This window comes from Setaria viridis, chromosome 7, assembly GCF_005286985.2.
Source record: "Setaria viridis chromosome 7, Setaria_viridis_v4.0, whole genome shotgun sequence".
NCBI classification, from domain to species: domain Eukaryota; kingdom Viridiplantae; phylum Streptophyta; class Magnoliopsida; order Poales; family Poaceae; genus Setaria; species Setaria viridis.
The window spans coordinates 18,279,801-18,301,804 of NC_048269.2; the positions used below are offsets into that span (position 1 = coordinate 18,279,801).

Genomic DNA, 22,004 nt, shown 5'->3' on the forward strand with positions numbered 1-22,004 from the left:
CCGTGCGTTACTACAGGTCTAAAATAAATAATTAACTAGCAACCATGCCTGTTGCGTTGCTAGAGGTCTACGGTGAAGATCTTAAATATAATATGTATTATCTATAAATAATATCCAGATCCTATCTCAACGCATGAACTTTTTACATGCATTGATTCATGGCCTACTATGTCTGTATGGCAATTTTAGAAGCACCTGCTATGCAATGCAACCAAGGTAGCCATGCTTGGTATTTTCACGAACATCTCATGCACAGGCAACGCACGGTCTTGTGAATCCAAGCTCAAAATTTGCCAAATGCCAAGTCCAGCAGAGTAACGCGTGAACTTATCTGTAGCAATAGCAAGCAGGACAAGGAGCACAATCCCATGCCTCCAGTGATCCAGTCAACCAGATTGCTCCACGCCGCCACTGAAGGTGATGGCGGCGAAGTAGAAGGCCGCCGGCCGTAAAGGAGTGCATGAACGGGGAAGGCAGCTGGCAGCACACACGACGACGACCGCCGGCTGGAAAGTCTGATGAGTGCAGGGAGCATCCACGAACACAACCCTGCGTAATTTACTATTTTCTATACCAGTAGACTCTTTATAAGTGGATAATTTTCCTTTCGACAGGAGGAACAAGTTTCTTTAAGGGTGGTTCAATGGGAAGCGGATAAAACTCATTCCCTGGATGAGCTGGAAGCTCAACGTTAGTATGCCAACGACTTGGAGAAACAAATCGAAGCTCTTGCACAGAAGTTACAATCAGCCGACACGCGCTACAAGCAGAAGGTAAACATTATCCTTGCAGCATTATCCCATTGTAAAGAGACCACCATCTTACATGAGGTCAGCAAATATTATAATACCATGATAAAGCTTTGCAATTTGCAGTACCCATACTTATAGGTTTTCGCTATTGAAACTTACCGACTTGCTGAAATAGCATGGTGCATTTGCTAGCTTGCAACATTTTTCTCTTGCATTGAATCGTCTGAGCTTTCCAGGTCACAGAAGAGAGGGATAAACTTGCTGAGATTACCACAGAGTTCAATAAGTTGACACAAAAAGTAAGCAAGAGCGTTGAACTTGAGAAGAAGGTGCATGACCTTGAGCAGAAGCTGCAGGTAGTTTATTCTAAATCTGAGGAACAGGTAAGTAGAGACGTGCCGATGAAATCTCTTGGTTACCTTATATCTGATCATTTGTTATTGGCAACTAATCCCGAGAGTTCACCTTGGATTCATCAACAATTTCAAGCAAACAAAATGACAAATCTCAGGGTGTTGATGCGGCCTCACCAAACCCAATCCAGCAAGAAGTGCTTACCTGTTCAACCATCATTCCTGTCTTCTTTTCTCCACCGAGCAAGCAATCCACAGTAGCTAGCTTCTTTATTTTTCTTCCTCCATAAATGAGCAAGCAACAGCTCGAATCACCAGCACACCTTCTGCTCTGTTCTTCTGTCCACCAAGACAGCAGCAGCAACCACCTACCAGTAGCTCTTCCTTCTTCCTGCCGGCAAGCACCAGGAGCAGATCAGGCACCCAGCTAGCTTTCTTCCCTGAAAGTGCAGCAGGAGGAGGAGAACGCTAAGGAGGTGTTTGGATACGAAGTGCTAAACTTTAGCAGGGTCACATCAGATGTTTGTGCAGGAGGAGGAGAACGCTAAAGAGGTGTTTGGATACGAAGTACTAAACTTTAGCAGGGTCACATCAGATGTTTGTATGCTAATTAGGAGGACTAAGTATGAGCTAATTACAAAACTAATTGCACAGATGGAGTCTAATTCGCGAGACGAATCTATTAAGGCTAATTAATCCATCATTAGCAATGGTTACTGTAGCACCACATTATCAAATCATAGACTAATTAGGCTTAATAGATTCGTCTCGCAAATTAGACTCCATCTGTGCAATTAATTTTGTAATTAAACTATGTTTAATACTCCTAATTAGTATCCAAACATCCGATGTGATAGGTGCTAAAGTTTAGCAGGGGTATCATACCCTAAATCTATCTCAAAAATCCACAAGATCCATTTGTTATAAAGATATCTGCATGCTTCAGCTTATCGGGGCTCCTCACTCATGAACATGGTGAGCATCTCGCACCTCGGCCAAGACCATGCGCCCGCATGGTCACCTTGCTGCACCTGTGGGATGTCCAACACCATCTCGCACCTCTCGATTGATGCAGCATGGCGTTCCACACGAGGTCACCGTTGAGGTCCTCCGACTCACTGCTGCAGGATCTGCACCACAAGGACGCTGGGCTGACGGAGATTGGGTTGTGGGCGGGTGGGCACGCCACAGAGGAGGATGCCGGGGATGACGCCACGAGAGGTGTGGCGGGCACTGCGCCGCCACCACGGCTGATGCCGGGGACGACGCCACGAGAGGTGTGGCGGGCAATGCGCCGCCACCGCGGCCGATGCGGAGGCTGGCGGCGTAGACGCGTGCAGGCGCGCGGTGGCCTTCGCCGCCACCGCTGCTGGACGACGAGTGGTGGTGCGACGTCGCGTGCGCCTGCGACGGCGTGAAGTGCGTCGCCATCCCGGCGGCAGCGGCAGCAGCCTCCAGCAAACCACACAAGCACGCGAGAATTCCCACGTAACGGCGGACTCATTCCCTTCCCTCCCATACAGTAGATCCGTTTTAGCGGCGAGAGGGTGGGGAGGAAGGGGATCGGCGGGAGGTTGGAGGCGCGGAGGTATTGATCGGAGGGCACGGATGGCCGCGAGGGGGTTCGTGGCTCGCCCTGCGCCGCCACCGCCCGGCTCCCCCGCTCCGCCCCTCCTTGCTTTCCGCCGCCGCCACCCGCTCCCGCTGGATCTAGATCCGGCGCGGGGCGCAGCTCGGAGGAAGGAGGAAGCGATTACCGTTTGTTTCCCCTCCCTTCCCTCATTTTTTCCACCCGAGCCCCCATCTATTCAGCATTTGGACTGTGGATTGATTACGGAAAAGTTGAGGAGCTTTTTTGCAAAATGACCACGATGGTTGAAGAAAAATGACGATTAGAAGAAACATCCTCTCTTTAATATTACTAGCAAAATGCCCGTGCATTGCTACAGGTCCTTACTTGATCTCATGTTATTATTCATTTGTTCCTAATATGCTGGCTTCGCTTCATAATACGTTGGTGCGTTGTCCCGAGCCACCGATGCTGGTCTTCGTCACCAAGTTCTTGGTGCTCCGACGATTGATCTTTGACCTTGGCCCGCTCCTCCGGTAGCTGCACGAGCGCCACGGCCCCATCATCTCCATCCGTCTCTTCCACACCGCACGCTGGTCTTCGTCGCCTACCGCCGGCTAGCGCACCATGTCCTGGTGCAGGGCGGCGCCACCTTCACCGACCGCTCGCCCCTCTTCAACCCGGGACGTCTCTTCACCGCCGAGAAGCACGACATCAGCATCTCGCCCTACGAGCCCTACTGGCGCCTCGTCCACCGCAACCTCACCGCTGAGGCGCTGCACCCCGCCCGTGTTAGCCTCTACGCGCCAGCGAGGCAAGCGGTGCTAGACGTGCTCGTGGCCGACCTTCTCCACGCGCGGCGGCGATGACAGCTCGAGCGCCGTCCAGGTGAGGCTAGCGTTCTGACGCGTCCTGTTCCAGATGCTCGTGTACATGAGCCTCAGCGCAGGCTCGGGGAGGAGGTGCTCGATGAGGTCCAGGACATCCAGATGCAAATCCTCCGCTACATCACCAGTTTCCCCATCTCCTCTTTCTTCCCTGCGGTCAACAAGAAGATCTTCCGCAGATGGTGGGAGTCGTCCGCCAAGCGCCCGGCCGACCTCACCACCGAGCAGCTGCAAGGTAGCGGCAGGGCGCCCCGCTCCGGCCACTGGGGTGCCCAATCCCCTCCGTTGCCTCTATTTTGAAGAAAGGAGAAGCGTTTTCCCCTTTAACCCTCTCACTTCCCTCCTTTTTCCACCCAAGGCCCCTCTCTCTTCAGAATTTGGACTGCGGGTTGATTATCAAAATGTTGAGGGGTTTTTTGCAAAATGACCACGACGTTTGGAAGAAACATCCGCTCTTTAATATTAGGTATAGATATACTAGCAAGATGCCCCGGTGTTGCTACGGTGAAATACTAATTATATTATTAAAATCCCTAGAATTTTTTTATACCTCAAGTGTTTTTTTGGAAAAAGACAGGTGGTTGGTCTTGCTCCTAGGAATCCGAAGACCTGGGTTCGAATCCTCTACCCACCCTTTTGTACATGATATTTTTCCGGAGCACGGTTTATTTTTATTTTTTAGGCAGGGGCTCGGTTTCCCATTTCAAGGGGGTGGGCGCCAGTTCTTCTTCTTCCTCGAGACAGATCGAACCGAGCCGAGCAGCCTCTGTCCGCTGGCCAATTACTCCGACCTCCAGCCACCATTTTCAAATCGCCACCACACACATCTGCCTGATCCTCCAAGCTACCTCGTCCACCACTTGTTGCCCGCGGCCATGCCTCCTAGCACTGGGGAATTAAGCCCCTACGCCCGCCATTGCCGCCGGCCTCGAGCTCGGGCGCCACCGGTGGACTCCATCCTCCCGGCCACCTCATCCCCAACCAACCGCAAAAACGAAACCACAGTGAGCCCCTGGTGCTCCCGTGTTCGTCACTTCCCTCTATCCGCCATCATAGCCGGCGGTGTGGCGCGCCGCTCGTCTGGCCATGCCGCCGCTCGCCGCCGGCCATGCTACGGTTGGCGTCCGCCAGGGGCAACTTGGGGTACGGGTGCGCCTCAACGTGCTGGTCAAGTTGGCGCCGCTCCCCTCGCCGATCCCTTCACCGGTGCCGGGGCCCCCCGATCCGGACCTGAACCCGCTGTTCTATCTCCACCGTCGTCCGCCGCCTGATCCCCCGAAGCCGGAGCCGCCGTCGTCACCGGAGAATTGGTTGCCGCCGGCGTCGGCAGGGGGCTTGGAGCGGCCTGTGAGGGGGTGGGTGCGTGCGCGGCGGCAGACCGTGGCGGTGGCCGAGGAGGTCGGCGGGCGGTGGCAGACGGTGGTGGAGAAGGTGGCAGCGGGGGGGGGGGGGGAGGGCGAGCAGGATGCGAGCGGGCGGAGGAGCAGCGACTTGGAGGCGGTAGCCGCGGCGGAGATCCCCATGGGGGCTGCAACGCGTTAGAGGGTCTCCTCGTGCGGCGGGAGGCTCCGCTCGGGGGCGTGATGGTGTTCACGGGGGCGAGGACTGCGGGTTGAGGGTTGGAGAAAGAAGAAGCTTTTTCCCCTTTAACCCCCTCCCTTCCCTCCTTTTTCCACCCGAGCCCCCTCTCTTGAGAATTTGGATTGCGGGTTGATTCCATGAAAGTTGAGGGACTTTTTTGCAAAATGACCATGACAGTTGGAAGAAGCAACCGTTCTTTTATATTAGGTATAGTTTAGTTGGATGCTTTAAGATTCATATCAGAAATTAAAAGAAGAGTACCGTAGCAATTCTCATGTACATATTGGATAAATCATAAGCTAAAAGGTAAGCTAGATTAATTTCCCATTTAGCACAAAGTAATCCAAGGAATGAACTCTAAATCAGGAGTATATGTTGCTGCATATCCAGTTTCTTACTTATTCCTCAACAAAGGCAATAACCTTTCACGATAACTAAGGGCGAAGCTAGCAGGCAAGACCACTACAGAAATGCTAGGACTAGAGTGTTAGAAAACTAATTTAACATTGAATTTGCTAGACTCAATAAAGGCCCCTAGCTTTACACCTAATAGTAATATCAACTCCTGAATTTCTGTTAGGCCCTATTTGTTTCGTCGGAATTGAATCTCATTCTAGCAATTGGATTCAATAGGAATTAAATTACATAGAATTAGATTCATTTCAATTTTCTTGTTTGGATGTACAAAGAAACTAATTCTTAGAATTAGATTCCAAATATTGTTTGGTTGATTAGAAATTCAAATGGAATAACATGCTACCAGCATAGCTCTCTCTCTAACACATGGAGTTGCCAGACATTCAAATGAAGTCTCCATTGTTGTTAGATATTCAAATCAGACAACATGCTACAATTCAAACATTTAAATGAAGTATCTAAACTTTCAGTCATACTTGACATTCAAATCAGACAACAAGCAATACAGTCATACTTGACAATGCAATCATGATAGACATAGTATCTAAACTTTCATATAGTTGAAGCCACATATTATTACAAGGCAATGCAAGTTCAATAGATATTATCCATCACTTGATAGTATAATTTATAGATGAACTAGTTTTCTTCACTTGTTGAGCTGTTTCAGTAGCCACCTCTTTCTCATCTTCTCCAGAAGCGCCAACAAAGACTCATACTTACGTGCATCACCGGTCAGGATATCAAATAGGTCCAACAAAGTGTCTTCATCCAATCCTTCTACCTCATTCAGTGCGTTTAGAATTTCTTTTGATGTTGGGCCTTTAGGGGCTTTTTTATTGAGTGCTTTAGCGAACTTATCCATTTTTTCAGCCATCATAGAGGTAAAAGAGTCACCTAACCGTTGCCTCTTTAAACTTCCTGAAGTTGCCGATGACGTGGGCTCTTTGTTACTAAGATCTTCCTTACTCATCTCTTTTGAGCTCTCAGCTGCAGTCTTTGCCGCTTCACCGGTAGCATGGTCTTTACCAAACACCAAGATAATTGAGTCCCAGTACAAGACAATCTTGTGCCTATACCCAGTAGCTTCTTTGTTTTTCTACAGAAAACAAATGTTGATCCTTGGCACATAGGTCATAAAATGATCTCTTAGTCAAGCGCAAATTATCATAGCAATAGACATTTGATCCTTGGTACAGATTTCTTAGTATTTGTTTGTGTGTAGCTACATCTCTCTCAGCCACTTCATCCGGATCAACGATATGTCTAGGTATCTTACGCTGATACCAGTGCACAATCATGCTCATGACAACAGAAACAAATAAAACAGCCACTCTTTTTCTTTTCTTCCTACGTTTCTCTCTCATTTGCTCCATGCTTGTATTAACCATGTCTATGTTGTTATCAGGCATCTAAAGCACATATGCAAAAAGGAATGTTTTAATTTATCATAAAAAAAGGTCATAATTAAAGCACATATGCAAGTGATCAGAACAGCAGAAAATATTATTTTATTGCATAGGCTTATACAATGGAGTTGGAAGCAAAAGTTCAGAAACTCAAGGAGCTGAATCAGGAACTGGAAAGGAAACATGTGCCTTTCCTATCTTTCTATAAACACTGCAACTGCAGGTGTTAATGCATTAACTCTTGAGGAGCATTTATTCATAATCATTCTGAAATTGGTAGTTTCACGCTTTTAGCATGTCCATTTTTCTGGCACCTATAGAGGTTTGTCAGTGTTCACCTATAGAGGTTTGTCAGTGTATAAACAGGCTTGACATCCTGAATCACTTCATGTAGTTATAGACTTATGATACTGCATTGATGGGTTACGCTAAAAAATGGTGATGCAATCACATAGTATGCCACATGAAAAACCTCAAATGGTTCTAAAAACGGTGCCCTCAATATTGTCATAACAAGAACGATTATGTTGTCTCTTCCAAAAAGTAGTTCAACATTCAAATCATAGGATGCAAAATTAGTGCTACATTCAAATTCATAGACCAAGTTCCTCTGTTTCTAGTACATAGAAGCTGGTACTGTTTTTTAAATTTTCTAACTGCTTGTAGAGTTGCAGAATGTGAAGAAGCCAAGGCATAATCATCACGCAAGTTATTACTGATCATCACACATTCACACAGTAGCACATCATACCTTATAATGAAAATGTTATTGAACAAGCATAACCTGTTAAACATGGTTTTCTAACTTTGATCAGATGTTAACAAGCAATAGTAGATTGCTTTCAGAAGACTAACTACAGATACCTATTATACATAATCTACCTACTGAAAGCATAAGATTACAATGAATACTCATCGCCAATTGGATCTACAAATAATGGAACAAGTGATTACAACAAATTACGCTAAGAACCAGATCCACAAAAAATTACTAGATCAAGAACCCTAAGAACGAAGTGCAACAACCAGATCAAGATACAAATAGTAAGAACGAAGTGCAATCAGGGAGGAGAAGAGATGTTGCATGAACCCTAGAGGGCAGCAAGGTAGACGGGGGTGTCGGAGGAGGAGGGGGCGGAGGAGGAGGAAGAGGGGACGGCGGAGGAGGGGGCGGTGGAGGAGGAAGAGGGGACGGCGGAGGAGGGGGCTATGAAGGAGGGGGCACGACGTCGGGATGGAGGCGAGTCGGGAGAGAAGGCGGCGCGACGTCGGGGAGGGGAGGCGAGTCGGGAGGGGAGATAGCTGCGGATGGAATCGATTTCTTATTTTCAGCCCCAGAATGTGTCGCGGGCAAGGAAATCAGCCTGTGGAAATCACTGGAAAGACGATTTCCAATTCCATGTGCAGCCAAACACGTCGGCCAAGGAAAAAAATTCTAATTCAGCCTATTTCCATGCAGCCAAACAGGCCCTTAGGGCCATTGATGGACCGAGTTGTATGGGCTTAGCCTACTTTCGCACATAGAACGAACAGTAGATCGCAATGCTGCGAAGAGAAGAGATCATTGGAACATTAAGAAATAAAAAATATTTTACTCTGCTATTTTTCTTGAAATTCAATTGACACTCTTCCTCATGTAAGATCTCATATTGATGTTGCCTCTCTATAACATCGCTGATCTTCTATTCTTATTTTTTTACTTTGCTACCTACCAAAAAAAATTTATCTCACTTAGTTGTATTGAATTATATGTGTTTAATTGTTCTTTGTGATGGTTGATCAAGTCAGTGTGACAAATTGCTAACAGTTGGTATTAGCGACAACCAAATCCTTAAAGCTTTTGGCATGGAGATAGAGTGGGAGACATATAGGAGCAATATATTTATTTAAGTCTACTTTGTTCAACAAGCCTAGCACCCACAAGGTGTGTGAGAAAATGCCTTCAATGAATCCGATGATTGTATTTCACTTAACCACATCCTTGAGGTCACCATTCATTGTGTTCTCTATCCCATCAGAGAGAATGTACTTTGTAAAGTTTTTTTTATCCTTTTGGGTCGTGGAAATGGCGAATGTGTGAGAGATACTGCATCAAATGGAGAATTAGAGTAAAATGCACGGGTGTAAGGAGATGTCACTTTGGTCCACGAATTCCGAAAGTGAATTTCTAGGTCCATGAACTTTATAGGTCATTCATCGTAGGTCTATATCAGTCCATGTATGAATCTATAGCTGACATGGCATACTAACTGGGTGCCTTCTCTTTCATCCTTCTCCCTTTGCTTCTCTTGCATTTTATTGAGCACATGCTTCTATGGGAAGCTCAATGTAGAGGGCGATGTTGGCTACCAAAGAGCACGGAGAACGGCGAGGAGTCGAGTCCCTCATTGTACGCCACGTCAAACTTCTTGTTGCTGCCAGTGGAACACAGTGAGCTAGAGGAGGATTGGAGGAGGCACTTGGAGCGTCGTTGAGCTCAGCCAAAGGGCCAACAAACTCGCGCTCCATCTTCACGGCGTTCAAAACTTGCTCAATAAAATACAAGGGAAGGAGGGAGGGAGGGATGAGAGAGTAGATGCCTAGTCAACTGGCCATGTCAGCGCTAAGTGCACACATGGACTGGTATGGACCTGCGTTGAACGACTTAAAAAGTTTATGGATCTAAAAATGCACTTTTGAAGTTTATGAACCTAAGTGATATCTCCTTACAAGTTAATGGATCTCCAATGCATTTTACTTGGAGAATTTCATGGTTGGAATGTATGCAAGAGTTGTTGTTAGCTCAACATTCGGTGTGTGTCCATTGAGTCCAACTTTCCCACATTTATGAGCAATGGTGATGTCATGATAAACTTCTGTTACACCTGCCATTCCCAAGGGTATTGTCACCAACCCCGACCTACATGAAGTGTCCCTAACTATCACCACCACCACTTGTGACATAAACTTCGATGTAGACTCCAACTGCTCGATGAAATGCTTAAGTAATGGCATCAACGTTCTGATGTCCGAGCAAGGTGCGAGAGCTATGGCCCTGTTTAGATCCCTCATCTAAAGTTTAGCTGGCTAAATTTAGCCACTTTGGATCCAAACAGGACCCAACTAAATTTTAGCTTAGCTGGTTAAACCAACCAAAGACCAAAATACCCCTCATTCATTCACTCCAACCGCCCAGCCTATCCCCTACCCCTTTCCTCGCTTCCTCTTCCTCCTCCGCTCATCGAGGACACCCGCACCCCTCCCCGCGCCGCCGATGCCGCCATGAGCTGTGGGCGGAGCCCTGCTCTTCCTCCGCCGCCGCCACCACCGAGCCACGGGCTGGGCCCTGGTCTTGGCTCTCCACCATCACCAGGGAGACCATCGACGGCATGAAGGGTAGCATGGTAATCTAATATTTAGCTAGTGGATCCAAACACCCCTAACTAAAGTTTAGCCAACTAAATTATAGTCAGCTAAAATTTAGATGGTTGGATCCAAAGAGGGCTCATGTCAACACCATCCTTGGCATATACATTTCTCGATGTCCTTGTACCATGAGCTGCATGTTGTCCAACTCATAGCATGCTAGTCTAGGTGCACACCAAGTATTTTACAAATTGATACAAAGTCGCGAAGTTGCATCCAATTGCAGCAGCAACAAGACCATGTGACCATGCTCATCAATGCCTTCATGCTTACCCCATTTTCATCTTGGACCATGATAATGCTAGGCATATGCAACGGGTGCAGGCACCGCCAACATCATCAAGCCATGCTTAGGTGGGCGCTTACTCCACATGCATTCACTCACTCGTGTGAGCTTTGTAACATGGACATGAACGTCAATGGCCTAGAAAGTGAGCTTGTTTCTAAGTATTTGCCTTGTTTCTAAGTATTTGCATGGTCTCTGTAAGGAAAATGGCCCTAGACCATAATGACTTTGGTGATTAATGGCAACATAGTTATTGGGACTAATGTGTTTGCAAGATATACCTTTGTAGGTGTTTTATAGGTCCCAAGGATGAATTCCAAATCCATCAAAATGAGAAGAAAAAGAAAGACTTAGAAGAATTCTATGGCATTCAAATGATCATAAAAATTCAGATACTCGCTGCTTATTTACTAGGTACTAGGATACTCGCTGCTTATTTACTCCTTACCAAGTTCTTTCGCCAACTGGTCTAAAACACCTTTATGCCTCTTCAGTTGTGCTTCATTGTAGTTTGAAGTATATTTCTCCAACAATTTTAAGTAGGTCTAGTACTTTTTCCCTTTTGCTGATGCTCTCATTTCTTGTCCTTTAATAGTCATAGCTTCATGATATCACTAGTAGAAAACTGAGTATTAGTCCCGGTTGGAAAGGTGCAAATCTCTCGAAAAACTATCCGGGATAAAGCAATCGGGACAAAAGGGGGGTGTCTTTTATCCCGGGTCCCTCAACCGGGACTAAAGACACCCTTTAGTAACCGGGACTAAAGACACCCTTTAGTCCCGGTTGGTATTACCAACCGTGACTAAATGGGCTGCCATGCCAGACGTGATAAACCGGGATAAATGGTTCATGGGATTCGAACCCACGACCTCAAGCCTCGCGCGTAGCTTCCTTGCCATCCCACCTACACACCACATCTGACTATATAGGGGATCCAATTCTTTTATACTTACTCGTGGGGGACCATTTTATCCCGGTTGGAAACACCAACCGGGATAAAAGACCCCATTTTATCCCGGTTGGTATTACAAACCGGGATAAAAGGGTCCGAAGAATTTAGTTCTGCCCCAGCCACATTTATCCCGGTTGGAAACACCAACCGGGATAAAAGACCCCCTTTTATCCCGGTTGGTATTACAAACCAGGATAAAAGGGTCCGAGAGCTTTAGCTCTTTTTCAGCCACGCGTGAGGGACCCTTTTATCCTGGTTATTGGAGTTTCCAACTGGGATAAAAGACCCCATTTTATCCCGGTTGGTGTCGTGAGCTTTAGTCCCGAGTGGTAACACCAACTGGGATTAAAAGGGTGACCTTTAGTCCGGGTTATTCTTACCACCCGAGATAAAAGGGTCCCCCACGGGTAGCTGATTTTTTCACCCGGGACTAAAGGGTCCCCCACGGGTGGCTGATTTTTGAACCGAGACAAAAGGTGACTTTTAGTTCCGGTTGTAAATACCAACCGGGAGTAAAACTCCTCGCACCCCCTTTTATACCGGGCCTACTTTAAACCGGGATTAAAAGGGGGTGCATCGAAAGTCAGTCTCTACTAGTGTATAGAACCATGTTCTTACTTGGTTGGTTGCCCAAAGGAGATGGTGCATCATCCTTCCCTTTTCATTTTAGCTTGCCTTTGCTTTCTTCGGCCCCTCTGGGCGCTTCTCTTTGCTCATGGTTTCCTCCTTTGTGTCTTGGTTGGATGAAGAAGTGTATGCTCCCGATGATGAAATCTTGGTCCTCTTGTTTTTGCTCTCTTGTTGGACAACTCTACGCCATTTAGGCAGATACTTGATCACTCTCCACATATACTCCAAGGTGAAAGGTATGTCCTTATTTTCTTTTTGGAAGATCATATGGGCTTTGTTCATGGACATGTCATCAGATTGCCCACTACTCCATGTACTTCTAAGTCTACCATATACCGCACTGAATTTTGTGATATCTCTCTTCACATGAGCCCAATGTGACTTTAGTTGCTTGACTGACCTCTTGTGTGCATTTGTTGGCGCGTTGCTATTGAACTCTTGATATACATCTTTCCAGTAGTACTCTCCTTTCCTGTCAATGCCATTTACAGGATCAGTGGAATGGTGTATCCAAGAGCTAAGTAGTCGTATAGTCGTGGTTCTCTTCTTCAATATAATTTATGCATGTACACCTCTTCGGTGCTTCTTTGCTGCTATTGCTTGAGTATTCAATGGTAACCGGATCTTTCTCATGTTGTAGGGTATGGAGAACTAGACTCGGTTCGATAGGAAGAAGTATTGGTTGCAGCTCCAGTAGATTGGCTAAATTGCAAAGCAGATGGTGATCTATTGATTGCAACTCCAAATTGCATAGTTGGTGAGGGACAGAAGCTTTCTTGTAAATGAAAACCTTGAAAGCTTGGTGGAGTAGATTGCCGCCAACTGCCTGCCTTGGTTTTGAACGCCTTTAAATCTTGGAGGAGAGTGACCATATGGTGGCTGGTGGACTGAAGGACCAAAAAGATTGAAGTTGTGCATAAAATTGGGTGATGTAAAGTGAAACTAAGATTGGGGTGTACGGTGTAGGAGGTGAGATCTAACCACTACTCTCAGAGTTTGGGGAGTCTTAAGCCATGAAGTTTGTAAAATTTTTGGAGAATGGGTCTATTGGAACTAGTAGGGGCTGTTTGCTTTTTGCCTAGCGCTGCCCTGCCAACAGCGGGCGCGCCAATGCACGGACGGCCAATTCCTCTGCCCAGGTTTCGCCGACGCACGAGCGAAAAAACCTACTACGGCTCTATTTTTGCGGGTGTGGGCGCATCGGCACGCCAACGCGAAGGCACTGAACCAAGCGGCAGCCAATTTCTCGCCAGCACGCCTGTGATTGGCATGGTGCACTTTGGCAGTAAACCAAACGTGCCCGTGGTGTTCAAGCAAGAATGTTTGAATGTACTAGTAGTGCTTCACTTTTGTAGTCTAGGAGCACAGAAAGTCAACGGCAACCTACTGGCTTGCAACGGTTACCTGGCTGCCCACTACCTTCTTTGTTTATTGCCGCATTGTACACATATACTATTTTATTATCTTGTGGCACGCCCATAGTGCAATGGGTAGCTTTTGCTATTTCTTACTTTAGGATAAGAGGGTTGAATGAAATATTATATTCCCTATGTACTGCTTTTTCATCCCATTGCGGTCACCCTCGCAGTAGAACTTTTGTTGGGTAGCATTGGAGAACCTAGGTCTCTCCATGGGATCAAGGTGGAACCATGTCATATTTTCTCATCGTTTTAACCCCGCATGCTTTTATTCAGATGTGGACTTCTACTTTACTTGAAGTGACTGTCGCAAGGCAACAATCATAAGCTTCAGAAGACATTTGTTGTTGTTGGTACAAAATACCATGCCAGCTATAGCCGGTTCACGGAGTTCAAGGGCGATAAACTAATAATCGTTTAGTATCATGGCAAAAAGCTAGGTGCATCTTGGAGGTTTTCTTTTATCAGCTTGAGAGCACGTCGGAATTGACCTTGTTGATCCTCTATCATCACTTCTCCTGTTCTGTTGCATCCCTGAACTCTATCTCACTCAGCTGTATTGGATTGTATAGGTTTAGTGCTTATTTGTCTTATTTGTACTAATTGATGTAGCCGTTGTGACAAATTGCTAACATTTCCCCCAAATTTATTTTGCAAGAAGCACTTAGCGTGCAGAGCGGACTCTAGCACCACGCAATATAGGGGCCTCACTTCTCCCCCGAGCAATCACAGAGCACCAACACACTGCTACTACGACGACTAGTCATGCATTGCTCGGTCAAGCTCAAGCTCAGTCTTTGAAGATCCCGAACGACGGGTTGACGATGGAGAAGCCTCCATCCAGGAGCAGGTTGTGCCCACTGATGTACCGCGCGTCGTCGCTGGCGAGGAAGAGCACGGCGGTGGCGATGTCCGCCACCCGCAGGCGCACGCCCTTGAGGTTGGCCACGGCCTCCATGGCCTCCTCGAACGCCTCCCCCTCCAGTCCGACGTACCCCGTGGCCAACGGCGTGGCGGCCGCGGCCGGCGACACGCAGTTGACCCGGATCCCGTGCCTGCCCAGCTCCGCCGCCGCGTTCTCCGTGAGCCCCACCAGCGCGCGCTTCGCGCACGTGTATGCGTGCGACGCAGCGCCGGCGACCGCCGACGCCAGGCTCGACGTGCCGATGATGCAGCCGCCGCGGCCGGCGGGCACCATGACCCGCGCCGCGTGCTTGGTGCCGAGGAAGGGGCCCACGAGGTTCACGGACAGCACGCGCTCGAAGTCCTCCTTGGTGCTCTCCCGGATGCTGTGGCACGCCGCGCCGCCGATTCCCGCGTTGTTGAACATGATGTCCAGCCCGCCGAACCGCGCCACGGCGTGGTCCACGGCCGCCGCGACGTCGGCCTCGGCGGTGACGTCGCAGTGCACGTAGCTGGCGGCGGCGGCGCCCAGCTCCGCGCAGAGGCGCCCGCCGAGCTCGTCCTGGATGTCGGCCACCACGACGCGCGCACCGTGCTTCACGAAGAGACGAGCCGTGCACTCGCCGATGCCGCTCGCCCCGCCGGTGATCACCACCACCTTCCCCTCCAGCCTGCGCGCGCGCGTAAATCAGCACGTAACAAATTGATCAGACCGTAACAAATCGCAAATCTTTTTTTTTTTGGCGATTGACAAAGTAAAATCTTCCAAAATGGAAAAAAAAAAGAACTCGATAATCGAATTAACACAGCAGAAAACCGAAGGCAACAACTAGTGTTCTTACTTCCTTGCAGCGGCAGGAACTTGATCAGAGGAGCTGGTTGCCATGGCAGCAGCCTCTGCAGGTCAGTGTTCTTCCCACTTCCTTGCACCGGCCAGCAGGAACTTGGGAACGAGTTCGTCTTTCTTATACTGCTGCTGCAGTGCAGATGACCAACAGGGTCGGCATTTACAATTAACAAGTTGCGTGCCGCGACGCCATTGTTTAGTCGACGGGCATCTCCTAGCGCTTAGATGCCCCTCGGTCGCGAAGGGCAAGGGCCATGTCTCGCGTCGTGAAGGGCTGCGGAGTGGCCATGGCACTAGGATTCAGCGCTGGTGAAAACCACTTGCTCGTCGTTTCCTGCGCGGCCGGCCGGCGCGCTCCTGTTTTTTTAAAGGCAGTGGATAGGGCGATAATGCTTTGGTTATTCGCTAGTCGTCCTCGTCGATCCGTGCTCGACGCATATACGTGTCGAGCTACAGTAAGGCAGCTCCGTTTTCTCGTGTTAGTTTTCTCCTTCTTAGAGTTGCTCTTGGCCATCTCGACTGGAGTGGCCGGATCACCCATCGATTGGTGTCAGCTGCAAACTGCACTGCTGCCTGTTCCTCGTCCGGCTAAGTTTTGTGTAAATGTGGCTAACAATTGTTAAGGCTTTACTTAGATATTGATGAGCTGGTCCGACTCTGCTTGTAAATGTGGCTCGGTTTGTTTAAACCAAAACTTGAGCTGGCTTGTGATTATATCGCCTAATGGTTATAGAAAAAAAAAACTCTACGCATTGTTCCCTGCAAATGAATGCTTACTCATTGATTTAAAAGAAAACCATGGGCGAAGAGGCATAACTTGATGCGAGAATCATGTTGCAATGGTACCCCTCTTCCTGAAAAGGGTGCTCTTTTAATTTTATCCTAAATCGAAATATCTTAAGTTTGACTAAGTTTATAAAAAAATTATACAAATCCTTATGATAAGTATCATTAGATTCATCATGAAAATATATTTCATAGTATATCTATTTGGTGTTACAAATGTTGATACTCTTATTTATAAATTTGGCAAATCTTAAGACAGTTTGACTTAGGATAAATTAGATTAAAGAGTGTTTTTAAGGATGGATGGAGTATTCAATTTTCTTTTATATGGTTAGGACAATTAAATCACATCAGAAACCATACAGTGCAAGAGTCAACTTCACGCAGAAGAAGACAATTGTTGGCGCTCAAATTTCTAGGCTCGGAGCAAAAAATTCAATCTCCGTCCAGGGGGCGTGATTGTGGAAAAGGTAAGGAAAAGAGCTCATATATATTCCACGATGGATCAAGAACACCGAGCACATGTTGACTACTATGAAAAGAGAGACTTGTTCCGAGCAAATGTTGACTGCTATGAAAAGAGGAAGACTTCTTTTACGTTTTCCTTCCCTAAACATCATCGTGAGAAATATGTTAGTGCCCTTTATGATATTTTTTCCCACACAAAGAGCATAGAAAGAAACATGTTACACAGTCGAAAGGTATTAGTGGGAGTGCTGCAATTGCATTGTCTTCTTATTGTGCTAATGGTGGAAAGTTACACCTGACACCATCATGTTGTATTGTCTTCTTATTGTGCTAAGAGTAAAATACAGCGTGTAGTTCCTAAACTTGTCACGGATGTCATCTAGTCCCTAAACTATTAAAATGCATTTTTCAGGTACCTGAACTTATCTTAAGGTGTCATCCGAGTTCATAAACTCTCGTAAAACATTTTCACATCTCTCAACTTGTCCTCGAGTGTCATCCAAGTCACTAAACTCTTAAAATATATTTTAGAGTAAAGTGCATGGCCAGTCCTTAAACCTGTCCGGCTGTGTCACTTAGTCCCCGTACTCTCAAAATGCATATCTGGCTCCCTAAACTTGGACTCCAATGTCATTTAGGTCCCTATACTCTCAGAATGCAGATCTAGCCCCTTAAACTTAGCTTTGGGTCTCATCTAGGTCCATATACTCTCTGAAAGGATCTGTCATCTCATCTCAATTAAATTGATAAAAACTTATTTTTGCACAGATATAATTTAATTATAGTTAAATAAAGTGAATTTTAACTCAACGTGTGTGGAGAATATCGATGTGCTGAATCCAGAAAGACTGATGATCTTTTACTTGGAGGCAATATTTTTACATGCTAGGTGCGCATGACAAGCGTGCTCTATTATTCTTGGAAGATTGTTCAAATTTGAATAACTCGTAGTTGCACTTACTAAACTAAAATGAGGGGTTTATAAGATAAATTACTAGATGAATAGTATGAGAAGTTGAAGGGGGTATAAAACAAGTCAGAAAATGTGCCAATGAAAGTAACGGCTTGCTTGAAAGCATAAATTTTGATCTTATCATGTTGTATTAGTGGGATGACACTGAATTTCAAGAGTTTAGGGATCTATATGACACCCGAAGCTAAGTTTAGGGAGTAAGATATGTATTTTGAGAGTATAGGGACCTAAGTGACACCCGAGCTAAAGTTTAGGGAGCTAGATATGCAATTTGAGAGTACAAGGATCTAAGTGACGCAGCCTGACAAGTTTAAGGACCGGCCATGTATTTTAGTCTATATTTTAAAATTCCCGAATTCACTCGTCTAAACCACGGGACTAGGACAATGAGGGATGCTTATGTTTTCGTGCTTGATCTTGTCCGTTCATGTTGGTCACGCCTCCCCTTCTTGCTATCCTCCCCCCATAAAGTGTCAAGCAACACGTGTGATCGACAGTATAAGGTGGTTGCGAAGGTAGCAAGCGAGGAGGAAGCACTACCATCAGCGGCACATTTTTTGAGATTTGAAAATTTAATTTGAGAGTTTAGGGACCGGGATGACACCTAAGGATAAGTTTTGGAACCTAAATGTGAATTTTGAGTTTTTATGGACTGGGATGATACCTTGAGACAACAATTTTGGGGACCCAAAAATGCATTTTGAGAGTCTAGGGATCTGGATGACACCTTGGGACAAGTTCAGGGACCGTACATATATTTTACTCTTGTGTTAATGTGGTGGAATGTTAATTGGTGAAGATGAAGTTGCATCACAAAAAAGAGAAGGTCCAGCAAGATAAAAAAGGATGAGATTGAGATTGTTGGTTCTGAAAATCCTTCCCCCATCAAAAACAGCACGGCCGAAGACTATCTATTGCCACTGAAGTGAAAGAAAAAGCTCCAAAAAGGAAGGCTTAAACTTACTGGTGGTCAAGAAGGATGAGAATGCTAACGCTACTGCTGAGAAATAGGGGCATTGATGGAGTGTTTCAATCTGAATGTAAAATCAAGGATAAACTCTGCAAACTAAATTTGTTATTGATGGTGATAGCTTCACCAACATGATTAGCAAGGATCTTCATGGGGCCACCACCTGTTATGGTGGTTGAAGTTGACCCATGGGCAGGTGATGGTGGTCAAGCACCGAGAGCAGGGATCCGGAGGGGCCTCCTTTTAGAGATCCGGCTTGGGGTTAGTTCATGCGTAGGGATTTGAGAGTCGTTTAGGGGAGTTAGTATATGATTTTGCTAAGAGAGTTTTTGTGGCGGATCCACTTCGGATTTGCTTGATTAAACATGATTACGCCGCCTGATATGCGACACTCATGCTTAACCAAGTAAACACGAAGTGCCGTCGGATTTCATCCGATTTAACCACTTGAACAGGACCTGAATAGCAAACCCACACGAAGGTGAGCGGTTCCAGAGAATACAACAAGTCCACTAAGTTAAGCAATTTAACCATTAGTTTGGTTATAAAACAACATCAGAGTTTTACAAGGTTCAAAAGGAAACAACAGAAGGTAAAACAGCAAGCGGAAGCTACTTCGTCGGGGTCGGACATCCCTAGTGAGGCCAGCCAGGACGTCAGTGATCCCTCTCCTCGCCGTCCGAGGAGGGATCCCACTCAACCGTCCAACCCGGAGGGAGTTGGGGCGGCCAAGTGCCAACAGAAGAAGACTCGGGAGCAGCAACTTCACCTGAAAAAGAAAAAGCCACAACAAGGCTGAGCTACTAAGCTCAACAAGACTTAACCACCAGGGAGTACGCTACTCCACCACTTCTAGACATGCAAGGCTTTTTGGCTGAGGGGTTTGTTTGCCAAGAAGCACTAAGTAGATCCTTATTTTCGAAGTTTTAGCTCAGGTTCTAAGTTCATTATCCGGTCTAGGTTAGCAACTTACTCTAAGCAACCATAGAACCAAACATAGGGTATATAACATCATCGAGACCAAGTTATCATCAGATTCCATCATTACTCAGGGTAGCATAGCGATCAAGCAGTCTCAAACTGTGAGAGGCAGACGAATCGATTCGAGTTCTTTAACCATGCATGGTGAACCTAACCTCACGACATCCGTGCACCACCGAGGGTCGCTTCCTGTGTCGGCCTTCCCCATCAATTCCCTAACCCGTGTCGGGCCCATTTCCATTGGTGCAAGGTTCCACAGACCCGGCCTCTGCCGTTCTGTGACCACACTTGCCACCACGTGCGGCCGCAGGGGAAACTCCGTTCCAAGGACAATGGGGCGACCGCTCACGTCTAGGTTCAATCCGGTACTAGGCTTCCTCATCCCATAATAAGTATGAGGTTAGTACTTTCAAACACTTGATCACGAACACCACCACTGTCGGGCCTTAGCAAGTTTCATAGACAGACGGGGGCGATCAGCCAACCACCAAAGAGTTACCCAAAACCCTGCCCTGTCCATCGTCCTTACAGTTGTAACAGAAGAGAACTCAACCAACTCCTATAAACTCGCGAGTGACAGGAAATCACTCAGCTTTTACCGCTTCCTATTTAAGCAAAGCATCTACTCGGTCCAACAGCTAGTGTTCAGATCAAGGGATCTAAGTTATATATCTAGGGTTGCAAACAACTCCTATACGTAAATGCACAAACAAGATGCAGAAGGCATGCGCAAGTTTGGAAAACATAGGGGTTTCATGCATCCGGGGCTTGCCTTCGAGCAAAGAGGAAGGGAACTGCTCGACTTCTGGGGCAGCTTCGGCTTCTGGGGGCAGGAGCTCAGCTACACCGTCGTCTTCTGGCGCCGGGTGCAGCTCGTAGTAGCCGTCGGCGAGACGCAGCTCTACACGAATGCAATGCATTGGTTAGCATAGACGGTTATTTCAACAGCGACACTTGCAAGTCTGAGCCCAGAAACTTGCGACAAGTTACAGGAGGGTGGGGAGGTTCAATGGAGTTGGTGGAGATCAAGAGGTAAGGGTCGGAGGAAAGGAACTTATGATCTGACCCTTAATCTAGAGGATTTGGTGTGCTAGAGCCCTCGGGCGAGGCGGAGAAGGGTCGGCGGAACAGACAGGGTCAGGCGAGACGGAACCGGGGTCGGGCGGAGCGAACAAGGGTCGGCAGCCTACCTTCATCTTACAGAGGAGGCTTGGGCGGAAGAACTGAGGGCTTGGGACGGCGGCGAGAATGTCCGGCGGCGGCGGTGCTTCTTGTGGATCACAAGCAAGCTCTTGGGCAGCACTGAAAGCAGTGGCTGGCGGATCGGGGAAAAGCGATGGTGCTTGAGCAGAGAGGAGAGTTCCTCAGACTTAGGTGGTGGCGCTGTGAGCTCGAACAAGGAGCAAGAGAGATGGCAGCTAGGGCAAGGGAAACTCCGGCGGGGCTTGCGCATCCCGTTTTATAGCTACGCGGAAGAGAGAAGGGGGGAGCGGCGCGAAGGCCGGGGAAGAAGCGATGGAGTGCTCTGCCCGGGCGGCGATTGCGCGACGAGGGCGGTGGAGCAGGACTTCGGGGATGACGTCGGCGGTCATTGGGCACTGGCGTCAGGGCGGCGCAGGCGCGGGTTTGCCAGTGGTTGAGATTTGGCGGAGGCGGGCGTCGTCGTGCGGTGGATCTGATGGAAGTGACCGGGAAAATGGCGCTAGGAACAAGGGCGCACAGGTGAGAAGACAGGCGGCTGCGGGCGCGTGGGCGAGCGCGGAGCAACAGATTGTCGGGGCGGCTTCTGACAGGGCGGGAAAAGGAGCTGTCGCTGCCGCGGTCTGGGTTGGCGGAGGAGGAATCGTCGTGTAGCGAAGACCGGGCGGCGCGACGGTGGCGAGGTGACAGAAAAGACGGGTGGCATCGGGCTCTGCGGCCGGGATCTGGCGATGTGATGATGGGCGCGGGCGGCGAGGTGCTGTAGAAAGGGTAGCAGGGGAGCTTCCACTGCGATTGGGGACGGGGGCGCGAGAATCCATCCGGTCGCGGGCCGAAGACGAGACGGAGCGGCGGGCGTCGGAGGAGTTGAGCCACGCGGCAGGTGAAAACTGAAGCGAGCATGCAACTCGAGTGCGCCTGTCACGGGAGATCTGGGGGAAAAGATCTCGTGGGCCCACCGGTCAGTCTCGGTGGTCCACTGCTCGAACTAGAGGGCGATGCTGCGGGATGGCTTAGGAAGATCCGACGGTGGGTTGGGGGTTGGCGGGGTCGGAACTGGGGAGACCACGGCAAGGGGTCGGATCGCAGGGGTCGGGACCGGACTGGAGGTTGAGTATTTAAACTCGGTAAAGCTGAGACGTGATTAGGGACTTAGATTAAGATTAACTCGAGAGATTCGGGGTCGGTCGTCACGGTTTTTAGACAGATTCAAGCT

At 47.8% G+C, this 22,004-nt stretch overlaps 1 protein-coding gene and 1 pseudogene across 1 annotated transcript; both read right to left on the minus strand.

The window, feature by feature from the left end:
- Window positions 1-12,195: 12,195 nt before the first annotated feature.
- LOC140223463 (glutathione S-transferase T3-like) lies at window positions 12,196-13,722 on the minus strand (annotated as a pseudogene).
- Window positions 13,723-14,275: 553 nt separating this feature from the next.
- On the minus strand, window positions 14,276-15,728 carry LOC117865076 (momilactone A synthase). Its single transcript, XM_034749158.2, has 2 exons — window positions 15,406-15,728; window positions 14,276-15,234 (listed from the first exon to the last, which is right to left on the minus strand). Exons 1-2 carry the CDS (start codon window positions 15,447-15,449, stop codon window positions 14,451-14,453), a joined length of 828 nt encoding a protein of 275 aa, XP_034605049.1. The 5' UTR covers window positions 15,450-15,728; the 3' UTR covers window positions 14,276-14,450.
- Between the last annotated feature and the right edge of the window lie 6,276 nt (window positions 15,729-22,004).